Source organism: Capra hircus, chromosome 16, assembly GCF_001704415.2.
Source record: "Capra hircus breed San Clemente chromosome 16, ASM170441v1, whole genome shotgun sequence".
NCBI lineage: Eukaryota > Metazoa > Chordata > Mammalia > Artiodactyla > Bovidae > Capra > Capra hircus.
In genome coordinates, this window is record NC_030823.1 from 11,010,853 (window position 1) to 11,022,566 (window position 11,714).

Genomic DNA, 11,714 nt, shown 5'->3' on the forward strand with positions numbered 1-11,714 from the left:
GGGGATTGGAAAAAAAAGGCAGAGTGTCAGTTTATTCTGGTTTTATAATCTCTCACCTCAGACTCAGCATAACAGACGAAGACTATCATGCTTTGCAATGGGGGAGCCACTAGCCACATATGGCTACTGAGCATTTGAAATGCAGTTGGTGTGGATCTGAATGTGCTATAAGTGAAAGACATGCACCAGATTTGAACACACAATGAGAAAAAATACACATAAAATCTCTTTCATACTTTATTATATGAATCACATGTTATATTCTGTGAAATGATAATCTTTAGGGTTATATAACTATAGTGTTAAACTAATTTAACTTCTTTCTCAATAGTTAAAATTTGTTTTGTTTTGGTTGCACTGGATCTTCACTGCTTTGTGTGGGTTTTCTCTAGCTGTGAATGTAGGCAACTCTTCATTGCAGTGCATGGGCTTCTCATTGCAGTGGCGGTGGCGTCTCTTGTTGCAGAGTGCGGGCTTTGGGCACATCGGCTTCCGTAGTTGTGACACACGGGCTTAGTAGTTGTGGGTCTCAGCCCCTGGAGCCTGAGCTCAGTTGATCCTGGGCCTGTGGGATCTTCCTAGACCACAGATCTAACCCAAGTTCCCTGCATTGGCAGGTAGATTCTTTACCACTGCACCACCAGGGAAAGTCCTCTTTCTACATATTTTACTGTGGCTGTAAGATTTAAAGTTATCTATGTAGCATGTTATGTTGTATTACATTATCTTTTTTATTGGACAGGGCTACTTTACTGATTTTATGTTTACTGATGTTTCTGGGCTCTCTTTACATTCTCTATTAAAACTTGCCTTAATGTTCAGAGACCCTTTATTAACTGTTTCAATAGCAGGTGGGTATTGACTTTTTTCCTAGAAATAACTGTATATGAACAAAATTATTTAAGAAATTGTTGTTCTCAGCTGCTCTTAAGATGTTAATCATCTAATTAGCACTTTTGTAGAATGTTCTAAGATTTGTGAAGTTCTGGAATTTGAAAACAGAAGTAGAAGAAATTAGAGGTAGCACTTTAAGTTCTGACATTTAGCTTACCAGGCTCAGTGGCCACTTCTGGAAGAAATCACTCTCCATGAGAATACACAGGTTTATGCTAAATGGAGATTTAATACTGTAAACTTTCCTGTTTTTGTATTGTAAACAGGGCAAAGGTCTACTAAGTACCACCTGCTTTTCAAACCAAAGCTTTGTATCTGTTCTTTCTCAGACTACACCATGGCTCACATAAACTACATATTTTTCTTAGTCCTTTTAATATTGTAGCTTAAAATGCACTCATGGTAGACAAGCTGTGATTGTATTCTGAAGTGAAAGACTGAGAGTAATTTAGGATGAAAGTGGCCTGTGAGGTTGAAGTTGCAAATGCATTAAAAAAAAATCAGGTCCCTTCTTACCCCAAAGCAGACAGCAGCAAATAGCTTCTTTCCATTCTCCTTTTTGGGCCATTTCTCCTTTCCATTATTTTGATTTGGTGTGACGTCTGTACACGTCTAAGATACACAACAGCTAAATAAACATATGGCCTCACTTAAGGGAAGTTTCCATATAGGTCAGTGCACTTTTTAAGCTATATAAATATCAGATTAATTTTGGATGTGAGAAAAGTGAATGTTAGGATCCTATCCAAGATCCACATAGTTATTAGTTTTTCTTTTCTAAAATTTCAAGGTGGAAACATAAAGACAAAATGAAAGACTATGTCGACTCCTGAAAAAATACTGTTTGCAAAATATGTGTTTAGCAAATTTAAAGGAAACCTTTTATCTCTGCATACATTTTTACTGAGGAGTTTGTGAATCAATCAATCAACCAATCAATGATCTAATAACTTAGTCAATGGTCAATAGGCACTGATTAGTTACTGTGAACATTAAGGGCTTCCCACATGTGGTAAAGAATCCACTTGCCAATGCAGGAGACACAGGAGATAAAGTTTCGATCCCTGGCTTGGGAAGATCCCCTGGGGAAGGAAATGGCAACCCACTGCAGTATTCTCATAGCCCCGGTGGGCTATGAGCATGTGCACACTCCCCCTCCCCGACCTCCCACACACACACATTGAAAGTTAAATAGAACAGCGATCCAGTTATTGACCATTTATTTGAAGACAAAACAAGAGACTCCCTTGGGAATATTTCATAAAGGTGAAACTTGATCTGAGCCTTGAAAAATGAATAAAATCTAAGAGAAGAAAGGTCAGTTCTAGGCAAGGGGAACACTTATCTTATAACAGAAGAAAAGTAATATGTCTCAGAAACAGTAAGAAAATCCAGCATTGAATGTTTCTAGTCAGTGGCGAGGAAAAAAAAAATTGGATGGACAGCAAAGGGTCACACGATGGAGGAGTTTGAGCCTTAGAAAGAGGAGTTTATTTTGACTTGGGAGATGCCAGAGAACTCATGTATCTTCTGTGAGAAAGTCGGTGTTCAGATATTGATCGAGAGAACAAGTGAGAAACAGGACACAGGATCTGACCTTGTGAGCTCTAGCCTGAGGACCATGGCAGTGGTGTGATGACTAGGCTGGTTGATGATCTTACAGAAATCGGTTTGTAAGAAAAAATAAGACATAGGTTTTAGTTGTGATTTTGGACTTCAGCCTTTCTGTTTCTTTTTATCCTTCTCAATAGATGACCATTTCTTCTGCTCTTTTACATCTTCCTTGCTCATAGAAACTTTTCATAAATATTTGCCAAGAGCAAATCAATGAAATACTTTTCAAGTGTATATCCCCATCAAAAGTATCTGCCCATAGTATCTGTGTTCATTTAGCTGTTGTGTATCATAGCACAACGGTAAATGAAATCCTGCTTTCTTCCTTTCCCTTTATTTAAACTGTTTATCCACCCTGACATTCTCTCCTTCATCCTTGCTAATAGATCCATTTAAAAAAACCTCTTAAAAATGCCGTTTCACTTTGTTTCTTGGTTCATGCCTGCTACGGGTTCTCTTCTGCTAATTAATCAGCAATCACAGCCCATGTCATGTTTCAGTTTTTGTACATTATTTCATCAGATACTTAATTGGTACCTCTTGGAGGGCAGGTAGTGTGTCTTATGATCCCCTGTATGGTTGAGATCAGAGCTCTGCATAGCTGTATTGATAAAATTTGCTGTCAAGTGACATTGAATTATTTGGTGATAGTGCTCTGGACTAGGCACATGGCATGTCTTACCTGGGCTATAACTGCAGTCTTGTAATTCATCTCCTTGACTCCAACTCATCCTTCATTTGCTGCACAGGTTATTTTTGTACGCTTCAGATTGGTATGCATTACCTCAGAATAAAATCCTAATCTTTAGCATTCAAGGCTGTCTATCACTTGGTTCTGGGCCATGCTTCTAACACCTGTCCCAGCCTTATCCTGCCAGATACTCTGGTGATGCTGAATCATGGGCCCCCAATGGTAATATCAGGCTTTTGATCAATGCTATTGCCTTAAGCTAGAATACACTGCTTACTTCCACTGGTGATTCCTCTTTCTTTTTTATTTTTAAGATGAAAAATTTTAATATACATACATCATTTACACATACATACATATATATGCATACAAGTACATAATGTGTATGCTGCTGCTACTGCTGCTAAGTCGCTTCAGTCGTGTCTGACTCTGTGCGACCCCACAGACAGCAGCCCACTAGGCTGCTCCTCTGTCCCTGGGATTCTCCAGGCAAGAATACGGGTGTGGGTTGCCATTTCCTTCTCCAATGCATGAAACTGAAAAGTGAAAGTGAAGTCGCTCAGTCATGCCCGACTTTTAGCGACCCCATGGACTGGAGCCTGCCAGGCTCCTTCATCCATGGGATTTTCCAGGCAAGAGTACTGGAGTCGGGTGCCATTGCCTTCTTTGACATAATGTGTATACACTCACATAATTTAAGGAAATTAACCTTTCATACTGTTTATAGAACATATATAATAGAAAAACTACAGTGTTCAAGAGAGGAGAATTTAATTAATTATAACAAATGCATGCCATAGTACACTATGCAGTTGTTAAAAATGGTGGGCCTGAGTAGTAGTTACTCAAAGAGTCTGGGATGTAGTTTTAGATTTTCAAAGCAGGCCACAGAAGGTTTTGGGGGTGATTATTGTTGCCTCAAGCAAATCCAGCTAGGTACAATGCCAAAATTTAGATAAACCTCATCTTTTTGCCATTGACAAAAACATTGCCTCCTCACTCTTCAGCTTCACACGGTGAGAATCCCTGCAAGAAATGATCAAATATTGTGGTCAGACAAACAAGTCCTCTACCAAATACCTATTTCCTATGAAATTTTGGCTGATCACTTTAAATCACCTCATTGAAACACATGTTGCCTTTCTGGGCTCACGTGACAGATGATACGCAATTCTATTTTTTTTTTTTTTTGGTGGGACCGTATGAAATTACGTCTTGAAATGCTCCTGAACTTAAAGTATATGGAAAACAAAATGTCACCAAAATAAGTGGACTGTAGATCCTAACTGTACTAACTCTGAGAAATGAGAACAGTAAGTAATATTTATTTGTGGAAGTATGCGGTTTCTAATCTTAAATCTATTTCAGCTTGTTCTACACTAAATCACGTTGGAAAATACCAACCAAATAGTCTGCACTTTTAGCAGCTCTGAAAAAGTCAGAACTCTTTCTTTTTGTTACTATAATCTGGCTTCTTCTATTAAAGGTCAAAAGTTATAGACAGCATGCTTACTGCTGCTAAGTCACTTCAGTTGTGTCCGACTCTGTGCGACCCCATAGACGGCAGCCCACCAGGCTCCCCCGTCCCTGGGATTCTCCAGGCAAGAACCCTGGAGTGGGTTGCCATTTCCTTCTCCAATGCAGGAAAGTGAAAAGTGAAAGGGAAGTCATTCAGTTGTGTCAGACTCTGCGACCCCATGGACTGCAACCTACCAGGCTTCTCCATCCATGGGATTTTCCAGGCAAGAGTACTGGAATGGGGTGCCATTGCTTTCATGCTTAGCAAGGGGTATTTATTTTTTTGCCAAGAATATTTATTTTCAGATGTTTGCAGAAATGGGGCTTTTAAAACCCATCCTTAGTTCCTTGTGCATTGGTTGATACTTTCTGTTTCACCAAAATTTAAGAGTTGTTAATACTGCTAAGTTACTTCAGTCGTGTCTGACTCTGTGCGACCCCATAGACGGCAGCCCACCAGGCTCCCCTGTCCCTGGAATTCTCCAGGCAAGAACAATGAAGTGGGTTGCCATTTCCTTCTCCAATGCATGAAAGTGAAAAGTGAAAGGGAAGTCGCTTAGTCGTGTCTGACCCTTAGCGTGGACTATAGCCTACCAGGCTCCTCCATCCATGGGATTTTCCAGGCAAGAGAACTGGAGTGGGGTGCCATTGCCTTCTCCAAAGAGTTGTTAATATTCATTCATTTATTCATTCATTCATTTGACAATGATTCACACAGCTGGCATTGTGTGCCTGGCAAGGTGTTAGGTGCTGTGATTCAGCAGTGAGCAGAAAAAGACATGGAGTCCTTGAATTGTGACATCCGCAATCCAGGGGGAAAAGAGAATTATTATCGTACAAATAAATGAGAATTCTATTAAGCATGCTAAATTAGAGAAGCTGGTGAGAAAGTCTAAAAGGGGATCTGACCTAGGTAAGGAGGTCAGGGACGTGACAACTGCACTGATCTGTAAATGATGTGCTTAGTCGCTCAGTCAGGTCCGACTCTTTCCGACCCCATGAACTATAGCCACCAGGCTTCTCCAGGCAAGAATACTGGAGTGGGTTACCATGTCCTCCTCCAGGGGGTCTTCTCAAGCCAGGGATCAAATCCAGGTTTCCCGCACTGCAGGCAGATTCTCTACCATCTGAGCCACCAGGGAAACCCGAGAGGGGATCTGACCCAGGTAAGGAGGTTGGGGAAGGCTTCCCTGAGGAGGCGACAATTACACTGATCTGTAAATGATGAGAAAGAGCTAAAACTGCATTCCATGCAGCGGGCCTATGACGGGCAAAGGCCCTGTGGGAGCAGTGGGCCTGCCAACCGTGGGGGAGCGGAAGTAGGCTGGTGAGGCTTGCAGAGAGAGCTGGGGGATTCGTGGTGGAGACAGGATGGAGTGGAAGAAGGGGTCAGGCCCACGCAGGTGTTAGACCATTTTAGGGATGCCTTTGTCCTGATTGTTTGGGAAAACTGTCAAGGGTTTAAAAGCAATGGGAGATAAGATCAGGTTTCTGTGTTGAGAGGATCCCTAGAGTTCAAAGCAGGGAACACACTGGAGGGGGGAAAAAGTGAGTGAGGGCAGATGATTTGAGACTAGTACAGTTGCCTGAGCGGATGACGGCTTCTGGAATCAGGGTGGCAACAGAAAGCAGGCTGGAGAGAGACTTGGAGTAAAATGCACATGGTGACAAGCTGGATACATGGTGTGACTCCTGGGTTTCTCCACTGGCCAAAACGTTTCCAAATTAGGGTTTGTGCAGACCTGACTTATTCTCCCAAGAAATATCTCTTTCAGTGAGCCTCAGAATTTTTATTCTATCACTATTTATGGAGCACCTGTTATGTATCTGGCTGCTGGTGACACAGGAGTGGTACCAGTTTCTCTCTTATGGATATAGTGCCTATTGCTTCTGGTAAGGCTGGTGAAAGTGAAGATCAGTGCAAGCAAAATAAAAACAATAAACTATGGGAGGTCAATTTTTCTTCTGGGAAATCAATGTATTTTTTAAAAAATGCTTTGCACTTTCTAAAGCTCCTTACTACCTCACAGGAACCAGCGGGACAGACAGGAAGGTGTGACTTGAGGAGCCAGTAAGATGGAGACTCCTAAGGTCACAGAGGTGTGAGAAATCAGTTCATGGGCTGTTTTTCCAAGATGAGGGTTCGCCCTCCTTTTCAAAATGAAGACCATCATCAAGGTTGAAAAGGCAGCCTGCTGGAGAACAGTACTCCTTTCTAAATAGTCTTATTTTGAAAAAATAAGACTCAGGGCCTCTCAACCATGGAAAGAAAGAGCATACTTCTAGATGAAGTCCTAGCCACAAAAGCGTGTTTCCTGCCTTCATTATTAGCTGCGATAGCATAGCCAGATTCTTTACTGGCTGAATGAAGGCAGGTGAATCAGGGAAATTCTGACTTTGTACTGATTCATCATGGAAGTGAACAGTTTCAGGTATGGATCTTGGAAGCTCTTGTACAGATCCTGTGGGGAGAACCAAGGGAAATATAAAGGCAGGCCTACTTTCATCTTTGATTGGATGGCATCACTGACTTTATGGACATGAGTTTGAGCAAGCTCTGGGAGATGGTGAAGGACAGGGAAGCCTGGCGTGCTGCAGTCCATGGGGTCGCAAAGAGTCAGACAACGCTGAGTGACTGACAACAACTTTCGTCTTTATTTGGCATCATTTGAGTGGCTTAGTTATGTGAATAATTTTGGTGCTTTGTCTCTGTTACATCAATTTACTTCTCATATTTAGCTGTTCTGTACTCATGAAGGGCTTTAAAGCAATGTTCTTATATTTTCAACAATGAAAATATAACATTTTCAACAATGTTCTTACATTTTCTTGATTTTTACAAGACTATATTAGAAAGTTGATCCCAGGGTGATGGTCAGACCTCCTATGACCTACCGAAGCATCAGAGATGGGAGCAGCATCTTCCCAGCAGCTGTGATTTCTCAATTCTAAGGACAGTCAATTGTTACAGAACAGGCCCATCAACTGGTATCTCTTCTCTCCTAGAGGAGATACTTGTTTCTGCCGAGTTTAATTATGAAGAAACAGCCCAACACACATCTGGACCAAATATTCAATAACATTATTTATCAAAATAAATTTATTAAAAGTATTCAAAGACCACTTCAAAGTTTAGCTGCCATCAGGACAGTTTTGGCACTCATAATGGACACTGCCATTTTCTACACAAAAGCACTCATTCTAGTACAGACACCAATTGACAGTTCAAACACAAATCGCTTCAGTTTTAGAGTTATGTGAGACAACAGTACTGATGATCTGTAGTCATAGGAACTTTAGTACCCTTGCACATAGTAAACATATTACCTAGAGCTAAAGAAACTACATCTAAACCACTATGTGGTAACAAGGACTGATTTAGGGAAAGATGTACAGCCAGCTAGCTAAGGCCACATAATCCCAGACCTATTGATTGTAAATGCTTCTGGACCAATAGTGTTACATCGTTATCTTTCAGTCTCAAGCTCCTGCTTTCCCAGCATGAGACACACCACATTTAGACCACACTCTCTCTCTCTGTGCTCCATCAGTTACGGAAGCCGACCCAGTACCAGCTTCTCCTACGAGGCGACCAGCTTCCTGATTCACTACCCAGCTCTGAATCAATAGTTCTGAGTGATGTTTCCTGAACACCCAGGCTGAATTCAAGGTCAGTCTTTTTGGCAGGTGACAGCCTTTCCCCTTTTAGGAAAAAAAATGAAAAGTCCTCCGTTTCTGGGCTCCTGCTTTTCATCTCATGTGGCATGGGGTTCCGTGGTGATCTGCGGCTTTTTACACAAGTCCTGGTAGAATTCTGACTCCAAGAAACGCGGGTAAGAGTTGTTTTCCATCAAGCTGTACACCCTTTTCTGGGCAGTTGTGAAGCAGCCACTGGTAGCTTCCTGTATGTTTTGGGCAATCAGAGTTTTGGTTTGAAAGTCTATGTTGATCTGAAAGAAAACAACAAAGTTTTATTCCATATTAAGAGTCAGAAGTTGAAATATATGTAGTATTTGAAAACAAATAAAAAAACCCCCAAACTATAATGTGTGGCCAGTGTCACCAGCTAAGTCAGTGAAGAAATATAATTAACCTCACTGAGAGCCAGAAATAGGGGAAAAACAGCCTACTCACCCACCCCTCTTTAACTTGAGGTCTCTTTAAATTATTTTCACTTTGGTGCTGAGGATGTTCAAAATATGCTGAAATAAGGAACTTTTTCCCCCCTTTACCTCTTTTGGAGCTTCTTTTTCTATGAAGTCAGTATATATTTTCTTTGCTTTTGAGGACAGCTTTTGGGGTGACTTGGTTTTTTTGAAGTCTTCACAGGCCAGCCAGAATTCAATATTTTCTTCACAGTATTCAGATTTTAAAAAAGCCCTGAATGCAGCAAGACCATCTGGGGGAGGGAAGGAAGAAAGCATGCAGAAACTGCATTGAGTGTTCAAATATTCCTTTATGTGTTTTCCTAGAAATCCCACTCCCCTGGTCTCATATTTTATTATTGCCAGATGGCAGCAATTTTCTTGAGTTTACTCAAACCTGTAATCGTCAAAATTTAGCTCTTTAAAGACTAAGATGCCAGTCAGCAAAATGCGTAAGCTGGCACACTACTACAAAAATATAAACACTTAGCTTTGCTGTTAACACAGCTGATAGGGGAGCCATAAGTTCTTTGAGAATGAAGCCTCTTGAAAACATTGTTTGCAATGGAAAAGCTGACTAAACCTTAAGAGACAGCAACTGCCATTACAATCTGGGGCTATTTCCCCCCACTCCCCACCTAGAGTGAAAAAGCCACGCATTTCCCTGGTTAATCACTGGGAAATAAAGGAGAAAAATAGGCCCCATGGAACAGGGATTGTAAGTCAAACTCTCCTTGGGCAAGCTGCTCTTGCTGTGTAGACACAACCAAACCATACTCTCCTGATACTTGAAATGGATCAAATTCAAGAGGTTAACTTACATTTACTGGCTAGCAGCTCATCAAATGCTTCTGACCATAGCTGGGCTTCCTCGGGAGAAGGCCTGCAAAAGAAGGTCTGCACATCAGCTCCTGCTAGCCAGAGGTTCCCTCTTCAGCTCAGCAGTGAGCTGTGCATATTGGCAAGTACAAGATTTTCAACTTACTTGATGAAGGTTTGCTGTTTGCTTTTCTTGCCAGTTTTGGGCTTCCCAGGAGAGGAGGAATTTTGCAAGAAGTAGCTCAAACGGCTCTTCCAATCTTTTAATCTACAAAAGAAAAAAAAAAAAGATACTCACTTAGCAGCAACACTTGAAACTGCCATTGCAGCTGAAGGCATTTTTACCAAATAAAGTCGCCCCCAGTAGCTATAGACAAGCCAAATAAGACAAAACAACTCCTCCAGTCAGTCTTACTCCTTTAATCCAGCATCTAAGTACTCAACACACTAGTTTCATCCACTCATCTGAACATAATTATTAGTTTTATAAGTAAGGATAGGACGACCTACAATTATAGGGTATTTTAATGAATTTAGTTTGCATAGTTCAAAGGCAGATGCTATTTCTGGCCCACAAAAGGCAGCCAGTTTTTCTGCAACGGTTAATTACAATTCTGAGACATTTCACACTTGAGAAAGCCCACAGTGGACCTGCCCTGAGCCAGCCCATGCTCGTTTTCCTTCTGCTCTCAGAGCAGGAGGCTTGGGACCACCCGAGAAGCTGTGCACAATGAAGTGTGTGCGCGAGATTGACCGCCCCCTCCCCCAACTTCAGCACTCCTTTTAAGAAGGTGATGCAGAACAATTATTTGTTCCACACTCTTGAGTGGGTGAGACTTGCTGTTCAATTAAAAAAAATTAAAAGTATATCTAGGATCAGCAAAAATATCTCCATCCCAGCAGTCGTGTAAGCAGATCAGAATTTACGGTGCCTCTCACGAAGGCCGGGGGCGCGTGGCTGCAGGATTCTCCGAAGTCATTTTCGATGCAGGGAGACAAAAAGCCAACCAGCATCTATCTCCGCCCCTGCATCAAGAATTTTCTGCAGTTTCTAAACTCTACCCGAGTCCTTCAATAAATACCTACACCACACAGGTTTAAACGTAACTTCACAAATTAACCTTTTACACACACACACACACACACATTTTTCTTTTTCTTTTTTTCCTTCCGAGATGCAGGCAGGCTACCCAGTTCCCATGCCCAGCGCGAGTGTACCGCGTTTGCAGCCGCCCGGGACAGCTGGGTCCGCAGGGGCGGCCAATCAGGGAGGAAGAAAGCCGCACTCACAGGGTTCGCTTCATCTTCTCTCGCTTCTCCTCGTTCTTGGGGCCGGTGCCAGCGCCTTTGTCCATGGGTCCGCAGTCGTGCTGGACAGCCAGGAACATAGCACTTTGCATTATCGCCCTCCACCTGGGAACGCCGCTCTGGGGGGGCCGGACCGCCGGCACCCGTATTTATATAATTGGCGGCAGGGCGAAGGCGGGGCTCACGGCGCCGGTCCCTCCCCCGGCGGGCACCGATTGGCCGACGGCGGCCGCGGGCCGCGCGGTCACGGGCGCCGCGGAAGGGTCTGGAAACCCGGGGCCCGCTGACGTCCGCTTCCCGGGCGTCGTGCGCAGTCGGGCCGGACGCCCGCCCTCGTGTGGGGTCAGAGAAAATTCCCTTTTGAACGGTCAAAGGCGACCTTTGCCCAGTCGTGGCGGCCGGCCGTGGGGTCGCAGGGCCGCGGCGGGCAGGGAGCCAGGTTGGCTGCAGGCACGGCGGGGGCGCTCGCTCCCCGCCTCTTCCCTGTCTCATTCCCTCCCCCGCGCTCCAGAGCTCCTGACCCCCAAAGGAGCCGTGATTCCCAGCAGGTAAAGGTTGTTTATTGGGAAGCCGAATGCAGTAACCTTATTTTGAATTAGGTTTAAAAGGGGATGTGTTTTTGGAGCGCAAGTCCTCGCTCCGCGCCTCCTTTCTTGATGTGAGAACTGACCCTCACCTGTTCTTTGAGACGCCTTTTAATTTGGGGAAGGAAACAGAATGGGAGG

The 11,714-nt window shown here is 43.2% G+C and overlaps 1 protein-coding gene across 1 annotated transcript; it reads right to left on the reverse strand.

Moving 5' to 3' along the window:
• On the reverse strand, positions 7,350-11,121 carry RGS2 (regulator of G-protein signaling 2). Its single transcript, XM_005690460.3, has 5 exons — positions 10,972-11,121; positions 9,848-9,949; positions 9,684-9,745; positions 8,950-9,116; positions 7,350-8,667 (listed from the first exon to the last, which is right to left on the reverse strand). The coding sequence occupies exons 1-5, from the start codon at positions 11,079-11,081 to the stop codon at positions 8,473-8,475; spliced, it is 636 nt and encodes a 211-aa protein (XP_005690517.1). The 5' UTR covers positions 11,082-11,121; the 3' UTR covers positions 7,350-8,472.